This window comes from Brassica napus, chromosome C6, assembly GCF_020379485.1.
Source record: "Brassica napus cultivar Da-Ae chromosome C6, Da-Ae, whole genome shotgun sequence".
In the NCBI taxonomy this organism is placed as follows: domain Eukaryota; kingdom Viridiplantae; phylum Streptophyta; class Magnoliopsida; order Brassicales; family Brassicaceae; genus Brassica; species Brassica napus.
In genome coordinates this window covers 37,882,662-37,896,129 of record NC_063449.1, presented here as the reverse complement: position 1 = coordinate 37,896,129, position 13,468 = coordinate 37,882,662, and the positions used below count along the sequence as shown (strand labels likewise).

Genomic DNA, 13,468 nt, shown 5'->3' with positions numbered 1-13,468 from the left:
ATTTAAATTAGAATTTCTTAAGTATAGTTAATTTCTTGGTCAATTATATTTTCTTGAGAGAATTAAAAAATGAAACACACTAAACTTTAGTTTATTTCATTAGGACTTTGTTAATAGGCTATTATCCCTTGATTAATCGAATTTAACCTTAACTAAAATAAAATAAAAACCCTAAATTAAAAAAAAAAATTCTTCCTCAAAGCCCTTTTCACTCAACCTTTGTATCTCTTTCGCTCATCTTCTTGCTGAACCCTATGTTCTTCTTCTTTCTTCTTCAATGGTGATTTCCATGTATGCTATATATATCGTAGCTTCTTCTCTTTTAGTCCAAGTAGTTTTGTCCCTATCAGAAGACTCCGCAGTTCCATCTTCTAGAGATTTTCATCAGCAGAGCCACTGGTACAAGCATTTATATAATTGATTTGAGTTGTTGTATGAAGCTCTTAGTCTCTTAGATCAAAAAAATGATGAGGGAGTGAACGAATGATTTCAGTGTTGATATTTCAATGGATTGATTGTTTGAAGCTTGTTGATGACAAGATCACGGAGATTGCTTCATGAGAAATACTTGAAGCAGCACAATGTGAAGGATTTGCTCAGAGTTATTGCAGCCAACAATAATCGTAACCTCTATGAGTTGAGGGATTTCAACATCACTGAGAACGAAGCAGAGGAAAATGGCTACAAAAATGATTAGTTTCTCTTCCTCTCTCTCTCTACAATTGTCACCGTCTTGGTAAAGATATTATTCTAGTTTGATTGAAGTGAAATACACTTTCATTTGTGATTGCGCCGTTAGAAATATTAGTGATTTAATGTATGTTTAACTATAAAGTAGAAAAATGTATTTAATTTAATAACTTACAAAATAAATGTTAGGTCCAACACAATGTTTCTGTTTTAATAATATAAATTATCATAGCCTACCCGGATTTACAGTAATTCAATTTCAGTATTTTTGTTAATTTAAAAGTTTACTCGGATCTGGTTATGAATTTTCATCGATTTCATAAACTTTTCGAGGTAAAATTGTTTTAATAGGCCTTAACTTACTATACTTGAATACAATCTTCAATAGGTCAGGTCAACTCGATGGGGTCATTTTCCTACGTCCAACAATATTTGGTCCAATAAACATAAGATAACCACACATTAAGTCTTATTCCCAAAAGAAATGACAACATCAAACTCCTTCACCGCTGCCCAGCACAAAGTACCCCTTGAGCAGGTTGAGATTCATTATTTATTACAAAAGCAAGAAACTTAGATGATAATAACTTGGTAGAAACATAGATGATAACTTCCAATGTATTTGATCAAAATGCATTAGATCAAATAGACACACTGTTGGGAACACCCATCCCGGTAAGGATGCATTAGATCAATTAGTGATTTAATGTATGTTTAACTATAAAGTAGAAAGATGTATTTAATTTAACAACTTACAAAATAAATGTTAGGTCCAACACAATGTTTCTGTTTAATAATATAAACTAGATTTTGATCCGCGCTTTCAAAGCGCGGGTTTATTTTCTTTTTGTTCAATGGTCAAAATATTTAGTAAATGTCATATTTCATATATTTGTGTTTTATTTTATAAAAGACTTAAACTTTTTATCTTTCTTTATCGTGTTTCATTTTAAATGACTATTTATGTTTAAAAAATTAAACTTTATTTTTTTAATGAATTAAATTGGTATAACTCTGATAAATTAATTTTCTTATGTGGTTAATATTTTTAATAAAAATAATTATATACTTTTAATAAAGATTTATACTTTTCAATGAAAAAATCAATTTTTTTTTATGAATGCTTAAATTATATTAAGAAAAGAAAAAAAATAATTAAGAATGGTTGAAAAAAAATTATTTGAATTTGGACTCAATGGCCCAAAGAAAAAAAATGTGAGAATTGGATCTGATTTCTTAATCGGCCCAAATGGTCCAAGAGAGATCTGATGTGGACAGTGGGCTGGATCCGAAAAAAATGGCCAAATATAGAAGTGTTATTAATATTACTTGATTGCCCTTAATGAAACATGCAATGTTAGTAAAAAAAGGGCACACTAAGGTAAAAAGGACAATAGGATCCTGCTTTAATAGTATAGATTATCATAGCCTACCCGGATTTACGGTAATTCAATTTCAGTATTTTTTGTTTATTTAAAAGTTTACTCGGATCTGGTTATGAATTTTCATCCATTTCATAAACTTTTCCAGGTAAAATTGTTTTAATAGGCTAACTTACTATACTTGAATACAATCTTCAATAGGTCAGGCCAACTCGATGGGGTCGTTTTCCTACGTCCAACAATATTTGGTCCAATAAACATAAGATAACCACACATTAAGTCTTATTCCCAAAAGAAATGACAACATCAAACTCCTTCACCGCTGCCCAGCACAAAGTACCCCTTGAGCAGGTTGAGATTCATTATTTATTACAAAAGCAAGAAACTTAGATGATAATAACTTGGTAGAAAGATAGATGATAACTTCCAATGTATTTGATCAAAATGCATTAGATCAAATAGACACACTGTTGGGAACACCCATCCCGGTAAGGCCTGGTTCAGAGATAGGCTTCAAAAGCTCGTACTTAACAACACCTGCTCCAGCTCGATTCTTTAGAGCAACATCCACGTTCCTCTCATCTATCACTCCTTCTAGGTATTGGAGCTTGCCTTTGAAACGTTCATATGCAGCATAGATGACAGGTTCGTGGGCCCAAGACGCTTCTGCGTTTTCTCCTAGGTATTCTTCATCTGGTGAATGTGTCGATAGAAGATCCAAAGTCAACATCAATTTCGTCGCCTGCTTCTTCGACGGGAATGTCTTAAGCATGGTCTTCTCTGGATCCTCATAGAACTCTTTTAGCTCTTCCTCTGTCGGTTCTTCCACTGGCATTTTTATCCTTGATGTGGTTGGTCGGTTGGGAAAGTATCCACCATATCCGTACTGTCCAAAGTTTACAGCTGCATGGTGACCTGAAGCCACCCAAGCAATCGTAGTCACCACTTCAATCAAGTCATCTTGTGTTTTGAGGACAGGCCACCATGGTTCATTTTTCTTGTCTCCATGCCCTATGTTCCTCACTTCACTCCACCATCCTTGGAGTTCCTCATCCAACTTGACCTGTTCCGCATTTGGATAATAGTGATTCACATAGTCTGTTACCCATTCCTTAAGTGCATCCCACAGCATCAGACCGTCAGTCGCAAATGGGTAATCTGGTATCGTCAAGCGAACCCCATGTTCAGCCGTCTCATCTTCCACAGCCAGACCCCTTTGATATCACAAAATTTTAAATGTAAAAAGTTGTTAGCATAATTAGTATAAATCGATGTTCAATAAATCATTATGCGCATATTATGCGTTTTGTATGAGATTATTGCTTGTGTTTAGACCGATTTTTTGAATGCTTATTTAAAAAAATAGGTGTAGAAAAATCATTTCATTTAGATCGTGTAGAAAAATCATTTCATTTAGATCCGAATGGGCGGACGCCTTGGAGCCAAGTTTTAGAACACTTAAATTAATACTTACAAAGAAATAAGTATAGTCTTAATTAGGAACTATGTACCTGCTGATTAGGTCTGCAGGTAAGCCTTCCCTGTCGAACCTCCATAGTTTGTCATAGACATCTGAACTTAGCTCTAATGAATACTTTCCGGGCCAGAAACAAGACTCAATGATTCCACCTGCGTTGACGAGACTTTGGCGTCCACGAGCGTTGATCTCCATCGTGTAGCGGAAGTGGGGATGCAAAAGCCTATAGATAGGATGCATGGCACTTAGTTGTCTGTTTGCCGCTATAATGTATGGCTCCATACAGCAGTGAGTCCTCAGCCTGTAAAATTTTCCATCTTTTAACAGCAATAACACATACGCAGAATCTTCGAAATTTTTTTTTAAAAAAAAATAACACATACCGACATACGTCTAATGTGTATAACCATATATATACGAGAGGATCAAGTTCGTTCAATACCCGTGGGAAATAAGCTGGTGATAACCAGTGTCATGAGTAATAGCGTGAGTCTTACCAAGACTCCATAGCCCGCAGGAGGTAGCATCATATCCTGGCGTGAATACCTGCCTCCATTAGTGTTGTTCGTTTGGTTGCCGCAGCTACCTGCGTCAGCGGCTGCGGCAATGTTTTGAAAAATTCGTGTTCGTTTGGTTGACGCAGGAAGCTGCGTCTGAAGCTGCGTCTGACGCCGCGTCCGAACGCCGCGTCCTGCGGCTGACGCCGATAAAACCCGCGGCTGCGACGTAAATTATGCGGCCGATAACATAATTTACTATTTTGCCCTTAATATGTTTCAGTATTTACAAAAATACCTAACCTAGATTGACACAGCCGCATCTTGTTTTCCAAATTGACGCAACCTTGCTCGATCTCTCTCCATCTCCATCTCAGGCAGACCTCGAGCTCTCTCATCTCCATCTCACACAGCCACGAGCTCTCTCATCTCCATCTCCATCTTCGACGTAGACCTCGAGCTCTCTCATCTCCATCTCAGACGCAGACCTCGAGCTCTCTCCTCTCTGGCGCAGCACGAGCTCTCTCCTCTCCTCCGATTTGGGTTTCAAGCATAGTTGAGGTAACTGTCACTTGTCTCTATTTTTGTGTTTCATATGAGTTTTTGGGAGTATGTTTTGGATCCAAGATCCAAGTTCATAACTAAGACAAGAAGAAGCTGATGGTGATGGTCTTTGTTCTAAAGCATTTAGGATATGGGTTTGTGTCTGATGGGGATGGTTTACTGATGCTTTTGTTCATAACTATCAGTTCCCTCTGATACTGTATTGATATGTACTTTGTCACAGCTATTGGAAAGAAGTGCTTGAAGAGAGGCGTAAAATCAACTGGGTGCTTGCAAAAACCTTGTGGCTAGAGCTTGTCTGGACTGTTGACTGGTGGGCAGGAGTAAAGGTACCCTCTTTTCCCTATTTATATGCTGCTGGGTTCTTTCTACTGACTGCATTTGTCTAAGTAACTTGAGTTTTGGTGTGTGAGGAGTTTGCTTGTGTGACATGTTCTGTTTCTCTTCATATCTTGTTTGTAGGATTCTTTCTGCCTGTTGTTGTAAGGCCTATCTTACATTCACTTGAGGCTTCCAAACAAGTTAAAGCCCCTCCTTCTTATATACTTTGTGTTTGCAAATTTTCTTCGTTTGTTTTTTATGTTTCCAAGTTCTGTATTTTTGTTGTTGTGTGTTGTACATAACACTTATCTCCATGCTTTTGCTTCTCCTCGCTTTGCTTCTTATTCTTGTGATTTTACTTGTTCATTTATGTGTCTCTGTAAATTTATATGCTTTCCCTCATGTACTATCACGTTTTATTGCTTTCAAAAGCAAGGATTGGGCATAAGATTGACTTGTTAGTCATCCCATTGTTTAGTACTTGGTAATGTCTAGCCAAAACTAAATCCTTCAAGTGGTTTTTTGCAAGTTATTGCTGGTGTCACTGGGAAGAAACAGAGCTAAATACATGCAATGACTTTCCCCTGTTTTCTTACATTCAGATTCCTTCTTTGTCTTTTAACTCTTTCCATTCACAAATGAAATAAGCTAGACCTCATGTTGTTTTTTTACATAAAGGCATGCGTGTAAAGTACACTCTGTTCATCCTTTTTATCACATGTATTCGGTTCTTAATGACAAATCTAAAAACTTCAAACTTTTGTTGCCACATGAAAGTGCATATAGATTCATCACAAAGATATTAAGTTTACATTATGATGAAATTGCTAGTCTTACATACACTCTTAATAGCTCTTTTACATCAACTTGATCCTCAACAGGTAGACCATGTGATAAATATTTTGATATATTAGTTTTTGTCTTAATTTAGTTATTATTTATGACAAAAAAATGTTGTTATATTTATATATTTGACTAATAATTTATTAGCAATTAAATATAATATTTTTAAAGATGTAAATAATATTTTTATAGATGAACATATGCTTGTGATAAAATGATTTATGATAAAAAAATGTTGTTAAATTTATTACTAATTAAATATAATATTTTGATGAATGTAAATATTACAATTTTACAAATTTAAATCTACATTTTATTTATTTAAAATACAATTTTACAAATTCATAAAATTAAAATATGAAATAAATGAAAATTGCGTCTACGGCAACCAAACGAACATAACTAAATCTACTTTCCGCGTCTGCGGCTGCGGCTGCGTCAATGTCCTGCGTCTTCGAAACGAACAACAAGTTGCGTCTGCGGCTGCGGCTGCGGCTGAGTCTGCGGCTGCAAAACGAACAACAACCAAAGGAACAGACGCAGCCCGTAGCCGCAGACTCAGCCGCAGCCGCAGCCGCAGGAACCTGCGTCAATGAAACGAACATCCCTATTGTGGCCTGTTTACATCTTGGGGACGAGTCAACTCAATGGCAACAGGTCTCAGTGTGCTATCATCGTTGAGGAAGAATAATGTTCGAGAAGCATATAAGGTGCTATCATCCAACTCTCTCACTTTGTTCACATACGGTAGAAGCAAATCATGATAGTCCAACATGAACAATCTCTTGTTCTCCAGAGCCTGCATGCACACATCCATTGATATTTATTCATTATGGAAATACTTCATATGGATGGATGGATATATATATGCTTTTTTCTTTAAAACATGTGGATATTTGTTAATGTTACCTCATCAAATGACATAACTCCTTTGATTTCTCTTTCCACAATCTCACTTGTAATGAGTGAGTTGGGATCACCATAAACCGCATGGTCTAGTTTGCTTTTCAACGGTCACTCCTAGAACAACAATGTGATCTCAACTAGCTTACTTTTTCTACTAGGGATCGTTACCCGCGCCAAGGCGCGGAGTTTGTGCATTTTAATCTATTTTTGTCTCTTGCTTACTAATCTAGCATTCAGTTTTTCAATGCATTTTATCTTCACCATCTCCTCTTGTCTTGTTTACATTTGTTTTCACGTTCTGTCGTTTGATTTGTCTTAGTTTTGGCTTGTGTAATAACTTAACCCTGCTCATTCTTCTTTCATTCTTTATTGATTGATATTTTTATCTCGCTTAGCTCTGTGTTGCCACTAATTTGCTCGAATTATTTTTCATCATCTGCTTCGTATTCTTTTCATATTCATTAACCATTGTCTTCAATCTCTTTAAATCCTAAAAATCCTACATGTTCTTTTGTTTATTAAATCACATATTAAATATTGTTGAAACTGTTTATTTATTCTAATAAATCCTTACGATTATAACTAAGATGATATGGATAAAATACTGATTATAATTTAGTTGAAATTAAAGTCTAAAGTAGAAGTTATTAAACTTGCAATCCTTCTTTTTGTCATCCAAGATATGTTTAGTCAAATCAATTATATTGATTTAGAAAACCCATAAGCTATTTCAATCCCAAACAACAAAAAAACAGGCGCATTTGTTATTGACGCTGCGGCGGATTTCCTTTACTATAAACATAATTGCTTGTCACAACTGTTAATAAACTCAAATGTGTTTACAAAAGCTACCCATATAAGAGTTTCATACTCATTTCGCTTTCTCTAGTCATCTCCTATGTTAGTAGCTATCATAATACAATCATCAAACAAAGGACATATCTCTTGGTTCCATATAGAATATGCAAAAGGACTGTTTTCTGCAGACTCCATGATCACTGAATATTATAAATATCAAACTCTGTCTATGGTCTATTTATATGTTGAGGAAATGCCTCGAAATGTAACTTCCAAATAATGATTTCCAGGTCAAAACATTGCATGTTAACCTCCACAATGGGATCAACAGATCTGCAGATACCGCTACATGTCGAGTCGAACGCAGCTACACATATGTTCCCTGCTTGTGCCTTTCATTCACAATCTGCAATTCTCCCAAGAACCAGAATCAATGTTAAATGAGGTAAAAGTTTTCGAGTCACTACAGACTTTGTATAGCCAAGCCCAATAAACCAAGCACCCAACGTAACATCCCCACTTGCCTATTTAAGCAGAAAATGACTTGATCATTATATAGTAGCACCGAGAAGTTAGATGGAGAAAGAGGTATGAATGCAAAGTAGACAAAACAGTTAAATTCTTACTGATTATGGTAAATATAAGAAATCAATTCTCTTGAAATGGCGTATAACTGTCCAATAGCGTGACAGAAGTACTTGTTCCTGTTCTCACCAAACTTTCAATTCTAAATGTATATATAAATCTATTAGAGTTATTGCCAGCGCTCTGTTGCGATATTTGTTAGCTAAAATAATCCATCCAACATAATAGGAAAAAGAAACCAACGAAATTGTAAAGCTAACCATCAGCTGAGATGCTTTTGCTGTCTTGACACATTGCAAGCTTAGTGATTTCACTGTCAAAAGCAACAAACTAAGCAGTCATATACATCCGAGACATTTATTTACAAACGGTTCCTAGCACAGAAAAAACATATTATTATGTTACGAATGATAAGTTTGATGCATAAATACAGTTTAAAATTTTTTTCAACTGAACATTTGTGCCTACTGAATTACCTTACAACACCCACTGCATTGTGATTTTGGCATGTTAAAGCTGAGAATCAACATTGGAGCTTGCGTTAGCATTTGGAACATGAAATATAGCACCATCAATTTCCAGTGTTAATTCCATTGACAATAGCTGTGCAAAAGAACTCTGGTAGTAAGGTAATCGTGATTAGTAATTCTTGACATCTTAGTGCCGTACAACTTCAAAACGATAGACACTTACACTCGACGGCTCTCAAAGATGGACCGCAAACCATCTAACGATATGCTTACCTCGTCGTATAAGTAATCCATGTCACTTCCCTCCCACAGGTAACGTTGCTGGTGCAGATCAATTCCCTCCACCTCTTCCTCATCATTAGGATGCTCAGCAATATACCCTCTGTAAGGTTCAAATTTATGTCGATAGAATTATCAGAGAAAGAAATATAAAGTACCCTCCAAATCTTCAGGAGCATCGACATTTTCTTTATTCAATGATCTTCATTCAACCTAACAACCATCAAAATAAAAAGAATGTGAGACACATAATCTTCAAAATCCAAGTAATGGATGGAAAAAAAACTCAGGAAGACAGAAAATGTCAAACACTCACTGGCTTCTTCTTCTTTTACTTCTTGGCTCCCGTGAATGAACTGTCAAAGCCATCATTATTTGCAGGAAAAAAGATTAAACAAAGCAACTGATGAAAAGAAACAAATATGTTTCACAGCACATAAACTCTTCTTGAACAATCAGGCAACGGATAGTATGTCTCTCGTGTGACTCAGCTGAGTCCTCGATGGCATCCTGAATGACAAATGTCTTCTTCTTCTGGTTAGATCAAAGGGTGCAAGCTAAGGATGACCGAAGAAAATTAAAACCACACAATCATGATTTATCAGGCAAAATAAAAGAACCGATGATGAATTTATTAAAGATGGGGAGATGTAGAGACTAAAGAAGAAAAACTGATTCATGAAACTCAAAGAGCCAATCTGTGTTTCTTAGATGAGTCATGAACCGATGATTAAAAATTGAAAGCCCTAAACTTTCATTGAAGAGAACGCTTACAGACCAAAGAGGTTTATTGAGCTTTTTTTTTAAAGAATTCTATTTCAAAACGTGAGTTATAAAGTATTTATTAAATCATTAGATAAAATAAATAAGTGTGGGTCCCACAGAGAAAACCGAAGAAGCAAAGGTTTCCGACCTTCATAAATATATATTTGTTTCAGCCATCAATGTACAAAGAATCCTTTAGCTCAGTGGTATAAATGTTGTTGTTTAGATCTCAATAACCCGGGTTCGAGTCACAGACTTGACACTTTTTCACATTTTTTAAAAGTGAGACCCACATATCGCTGACGTGTCGCATCAGAAGTGATGCAACTGCCCTATTATAACGTAGATTTTTAGTTTCAAAACCGAAACATGATTTTCTTTATAAAAAGAAGTTCCATCAAACCATGTACGTACTAGGTGACTCTTCCGTGCTCATGCAAGGGTATAAAAATTTACAAAATAATCAATTATAATTAATATCTTTTTGCTTTCACTTGTTGATCAATTTTAAATCCTATTATAATCAATATGTGTGTGAAAACTAATGTATGAAAATTAAATATCATGTTATGTTTTAAATAAAATTATGTTATTATCTCAATTTAGTATGGTATTGTATATATAACAATTTAGATAGGTTCAATTATTCTTTTTTGGTATATTAGATTGTTTATAATTTTCAACTAAATCATAATTTATTGTGGTTTTAAATATATTAAAATCAGATCATTGTAATTATATTTAGTTCGATCATCATATTAATTTGTTAATATATTTTAGAAAAATCTCTACTATTTAATGTATAAGTTGTTTTAGGAGGCGTCAACAAAAAAAAAGTCGACAAAAAATTGTTTTAGGAGGAAATAGAAATAAAAAGTAAGTGTTACTTTAGTTAGAATTGCACTAACCAATATAATCAGTGATGTTCTGAAAGTTATACAAATAACTAAATTATAATAACTGATTAATGTTTTGCTTTCACTGGTTTATAAAATTTAAGAAGGTTTATAACTTATGTCTTGAAAAATAAATATAATTTTTAATTATATTGATACCTCAGTTTGACATATAATTCTAGGTATAAGAATTCAGACCAATTTGATTATTTACTTTTAAAAAAAAATTGCAACAATTTAACTAAATTAAAGTAACTGTTTTTCTTGGTTCTAATTATCGTAAGATATTGTGAATCATTTTGTTATTTCATTTATTTTGGTTATTCATCTTACATTAGTAAGTATTTTATAAATTTTATATAATTTCTATAGTCCAAAACTAACATTATAAGAAGAAAAAAGAAACAACTTCGAATTTAAAATTAGTAGTAACTTTTATTTGAAAAATAGTTAATATTTTCAATCCGTTAATATGTTCTAAATAAAATATCATAACTACTAGATAATATACAAAATAAATAATATGTTTTTTTTATGTATCACTGAGTATATATATATTTTAAACGACAATATTTTGAAAATTAATTAATTGTTAAACTAATTCTTATTAATCCAGTATACATTTACTTTTCAAAACCTATGTTTTAAGTACCTTTGGTAGCCACCAGGCAGGATTATCTTTTGTTCTTAAGAAAAACCTTTGGAAAGTTCATCTCTTGAATCATTTTTGTTCATCTAGTTATTGCAATTATGTGTTTCCAATTTATTGTCGTATCCCTCTGTACGATGAATCTGAAATCCAAAATGGGTTTAAGAGGAATCATGAAGAGTAGTGAGTAATCACCATTTGAATTCATGAGTTAGGAAGATTAAGGGTGATTAGGTTAGAGCTATGATGTTTTAGTGTAGATCATTCCAAAACCTTGCTAGTAGAGTAATCATAATGCATCTTCTTAGTTAGCTTCTCAAAAATTGATCTTTAGGCATTTCCCACCCAAAAGGTGTTCGATGAAATGCCTGAAACAACTCTTCTAAGCTTTTAGCATATTTTGCCAAAGACATTTGTTGTTAGAAGTGCTAAGATAGCCTTAGACCTGTTAGTAATGATTGCTTCCATATTATTCAACCAAAGACATTTGTTGTTTGAAATGTGTTAGTAAATGAACATTCATCTAGACATAGAGTTTGTTTAGAATCGTGTCTAAGCTTAAGGTTGATAGTTTGATTGTTCGTCTGTCATCCTTAGTTCGGAACTTGATCACCCAAGGTCTAATTCCTATGCCCATGAGTTCTCATTTTCCTTAGTTAAGAATGTCAACTCATTTACCGCTTTTATTATTCTGAAACTGAATCAGCTTTATTCATTAGCTTAGAAATCATTTGAAATCACTGGTTGCACTTAGATTGAGTGAGTACTTGCATTCTCATTGCTTCGAATTCCCTTAGAATTGGTTCGACAATCATTTATACTACAACATTTGTCTTAGGAGCCTTGAAAACTCCTAACATCAAAATGGCGTCGTTGCCAAATTCTGAGTAGATTTGAACATTGAGATTTAGTCACTTGCTTGAGACTAAGTCATTTTTATTATCTTTTGTTACTGATTCTCTTTCTTCACCTCCCTTTAATCTACAGGTGTATGAACTTGCGGAGCAGGGATCTATCAAACCTAGTTCCACGAGCTGAAGACATCAGAGCTTTAGAAAGAGAGTGTGCTAGAAAGAGAAGAGAAGAAGAGCAACAGGCTCAATTGCAGAGATTGGACACTGATATGGGTGACATACCTCAAAATGATGCGGGCGTCAATGGAGCTAATAACGTTCCACAAAACCAACAGCGAGCAGCTCGACCCATTGGCACTTACGACCGCCCCAACATTCATGGCCATAGATTGGGAATCCGAGCACCCGCTGTGGCAGCCAAAAACTTTGAGATCAAGTCAGGACTCCTCAACGTGATAGAGAACAACAAATATCATGGCTTGGCTTTGGAGGACCCTTTCGATCACTTGGACAGGTTCGACAGCTACTGTGGGTTGTCAAAAACCAATGGTGTGTCTGAGGATGCCTTAAAGCTGAAGTTATTCCCTTTCTCTTTGGGGGATAAGGCACGACAGTGGGAGAAGTCTCTACCAAGCGACTCTATCACCACTTGGGATGACTGCAAGAAAGCTTTCTTGGAGAAGTTCTTCTCTACTTCAAGAACTGCTAAGCTGAGAAATGAGATCTCCAGCTTTCAACAGAAAGGCTTCGAAGGATTCAGTGAAGCCTGGGAGAGATTCAAAGGCTACCAAGCTCAATGCCCTCATCATGGATTCTCTAAGGAAAGCCTGCTGAGCACATTCTACAGAGGAGCTCTTCCTAAGTACATAGCCAGATTGGATACAGCTAGCAATGGGTTCTTCTTGGGAAGAACAGAGGAGGATGCAGAGCAGCTGGTAAACAACATGGTCAAGAGTGATGCAGTCTACAGTGGAGACCACAACAGAGGCAGTAGAACAGATGACAAGCAGACGAGGAAGGAGTTAAAGGCTCTCCAGGATAAGATTGATATTCTCATTGCTAATAAGACCACCCAGGAGCAGCTGCACTTTGTTGGTAACCCAAACCAAGAAGCCACACCTGTTGTCCAGGAAGTTGATGGTTTGGAAGGGCAAGAAGAGTTGTGCTTCATCAACAACAATGGTAGCTGGTACAAGAAAGAGCCAAACTTTCAGTACAACAACTACCAACAGAGATCTTACCCCAACAACCAACAGAGTGGTTATCAGCCTAGATACAACCAGCAAGCCAACTACCAACCTCAGCAAACCACTCCTCCTGGTTTCCACAATAAAGGACAACAACCTGCCCAACAACAACCTACTACTTCTACCTCTACTCCTCAAGTCAGCAGCACTGATGCCCTACTAAAAAAAATCTTGGAGTCTCAGACAAGAAGTGAGAAGCATGTTGGCTATGAGTTGAAGAACCTTCACTCAAAGATTGATGGAAG

At 35.4% G+C, this 13,468-nt stretch overlaps 1 protein-coding gene, 1 long non-coding RNA gene and 1 other non-coding gene across 4 annotated transcripts; all 3 read right to left on the bottom strand.

Moving 5' to 3' along the window:
- Window positions 1-2,332: 2,332 nt before the first annotated feature.
- Window positions 2,333-6,788, bottom strand: LOC106403712 (lipoxygenase 2, chloroplastic-like; the record flags this gene model as incomplete). The annotated part of the gene is made up of 5 exons (XM_048759899.1): window positions 2,333-3,286; window positions 3,584-3,850; window positions 3,992-4,106; window positions 6,387-6,573; window positions 6,684-6,788. Coding segments are annotated over 5 exons (1,434 nt in total), but the record flags the coding sequence as incomplete, so codon positions are not given.
- A 96-nt stretch (window positions 6,789-6,884) lies between these two features.
- LOC125588620 lies at window positions 6,885-9,302 on the bottom strand. 2 transcript variants are annotated; one of them, XR_007324755.1, is made up of 4 exons: window positions 8,807-9,302; window positions 8,540-8,681; window positions 8,324-8,437; window positions 6,885-7,884 (listed from the first exon to the last, which is right to left on the bottom strand). It is a non-coding gene; the product is annotated as an uncharacterized LOC125588620 (long non-coding RNA). The 2 variants fall into 2 exon arrangements; XR_007324754.1 differs by lacking the exon at window positions 6,885-7,884 and having other exon boundaries at window positions 8,233-8,437; window positions 8,807-9,301.
- A 3,381-nt stretch (window positions 9,303-12,683) lies between these two features.
- LOC125589337 lies at window positions 12,684-12,790 on the bottom strand. Its single transcript, XR_007325525.1, has one exon. It is a non-coding gene; the product is annotated as a small nucleolar RNA R71 (small nucleolar RNA).
- Window positions 12,791-13,468: the final 678 nt, after the last annotated feature.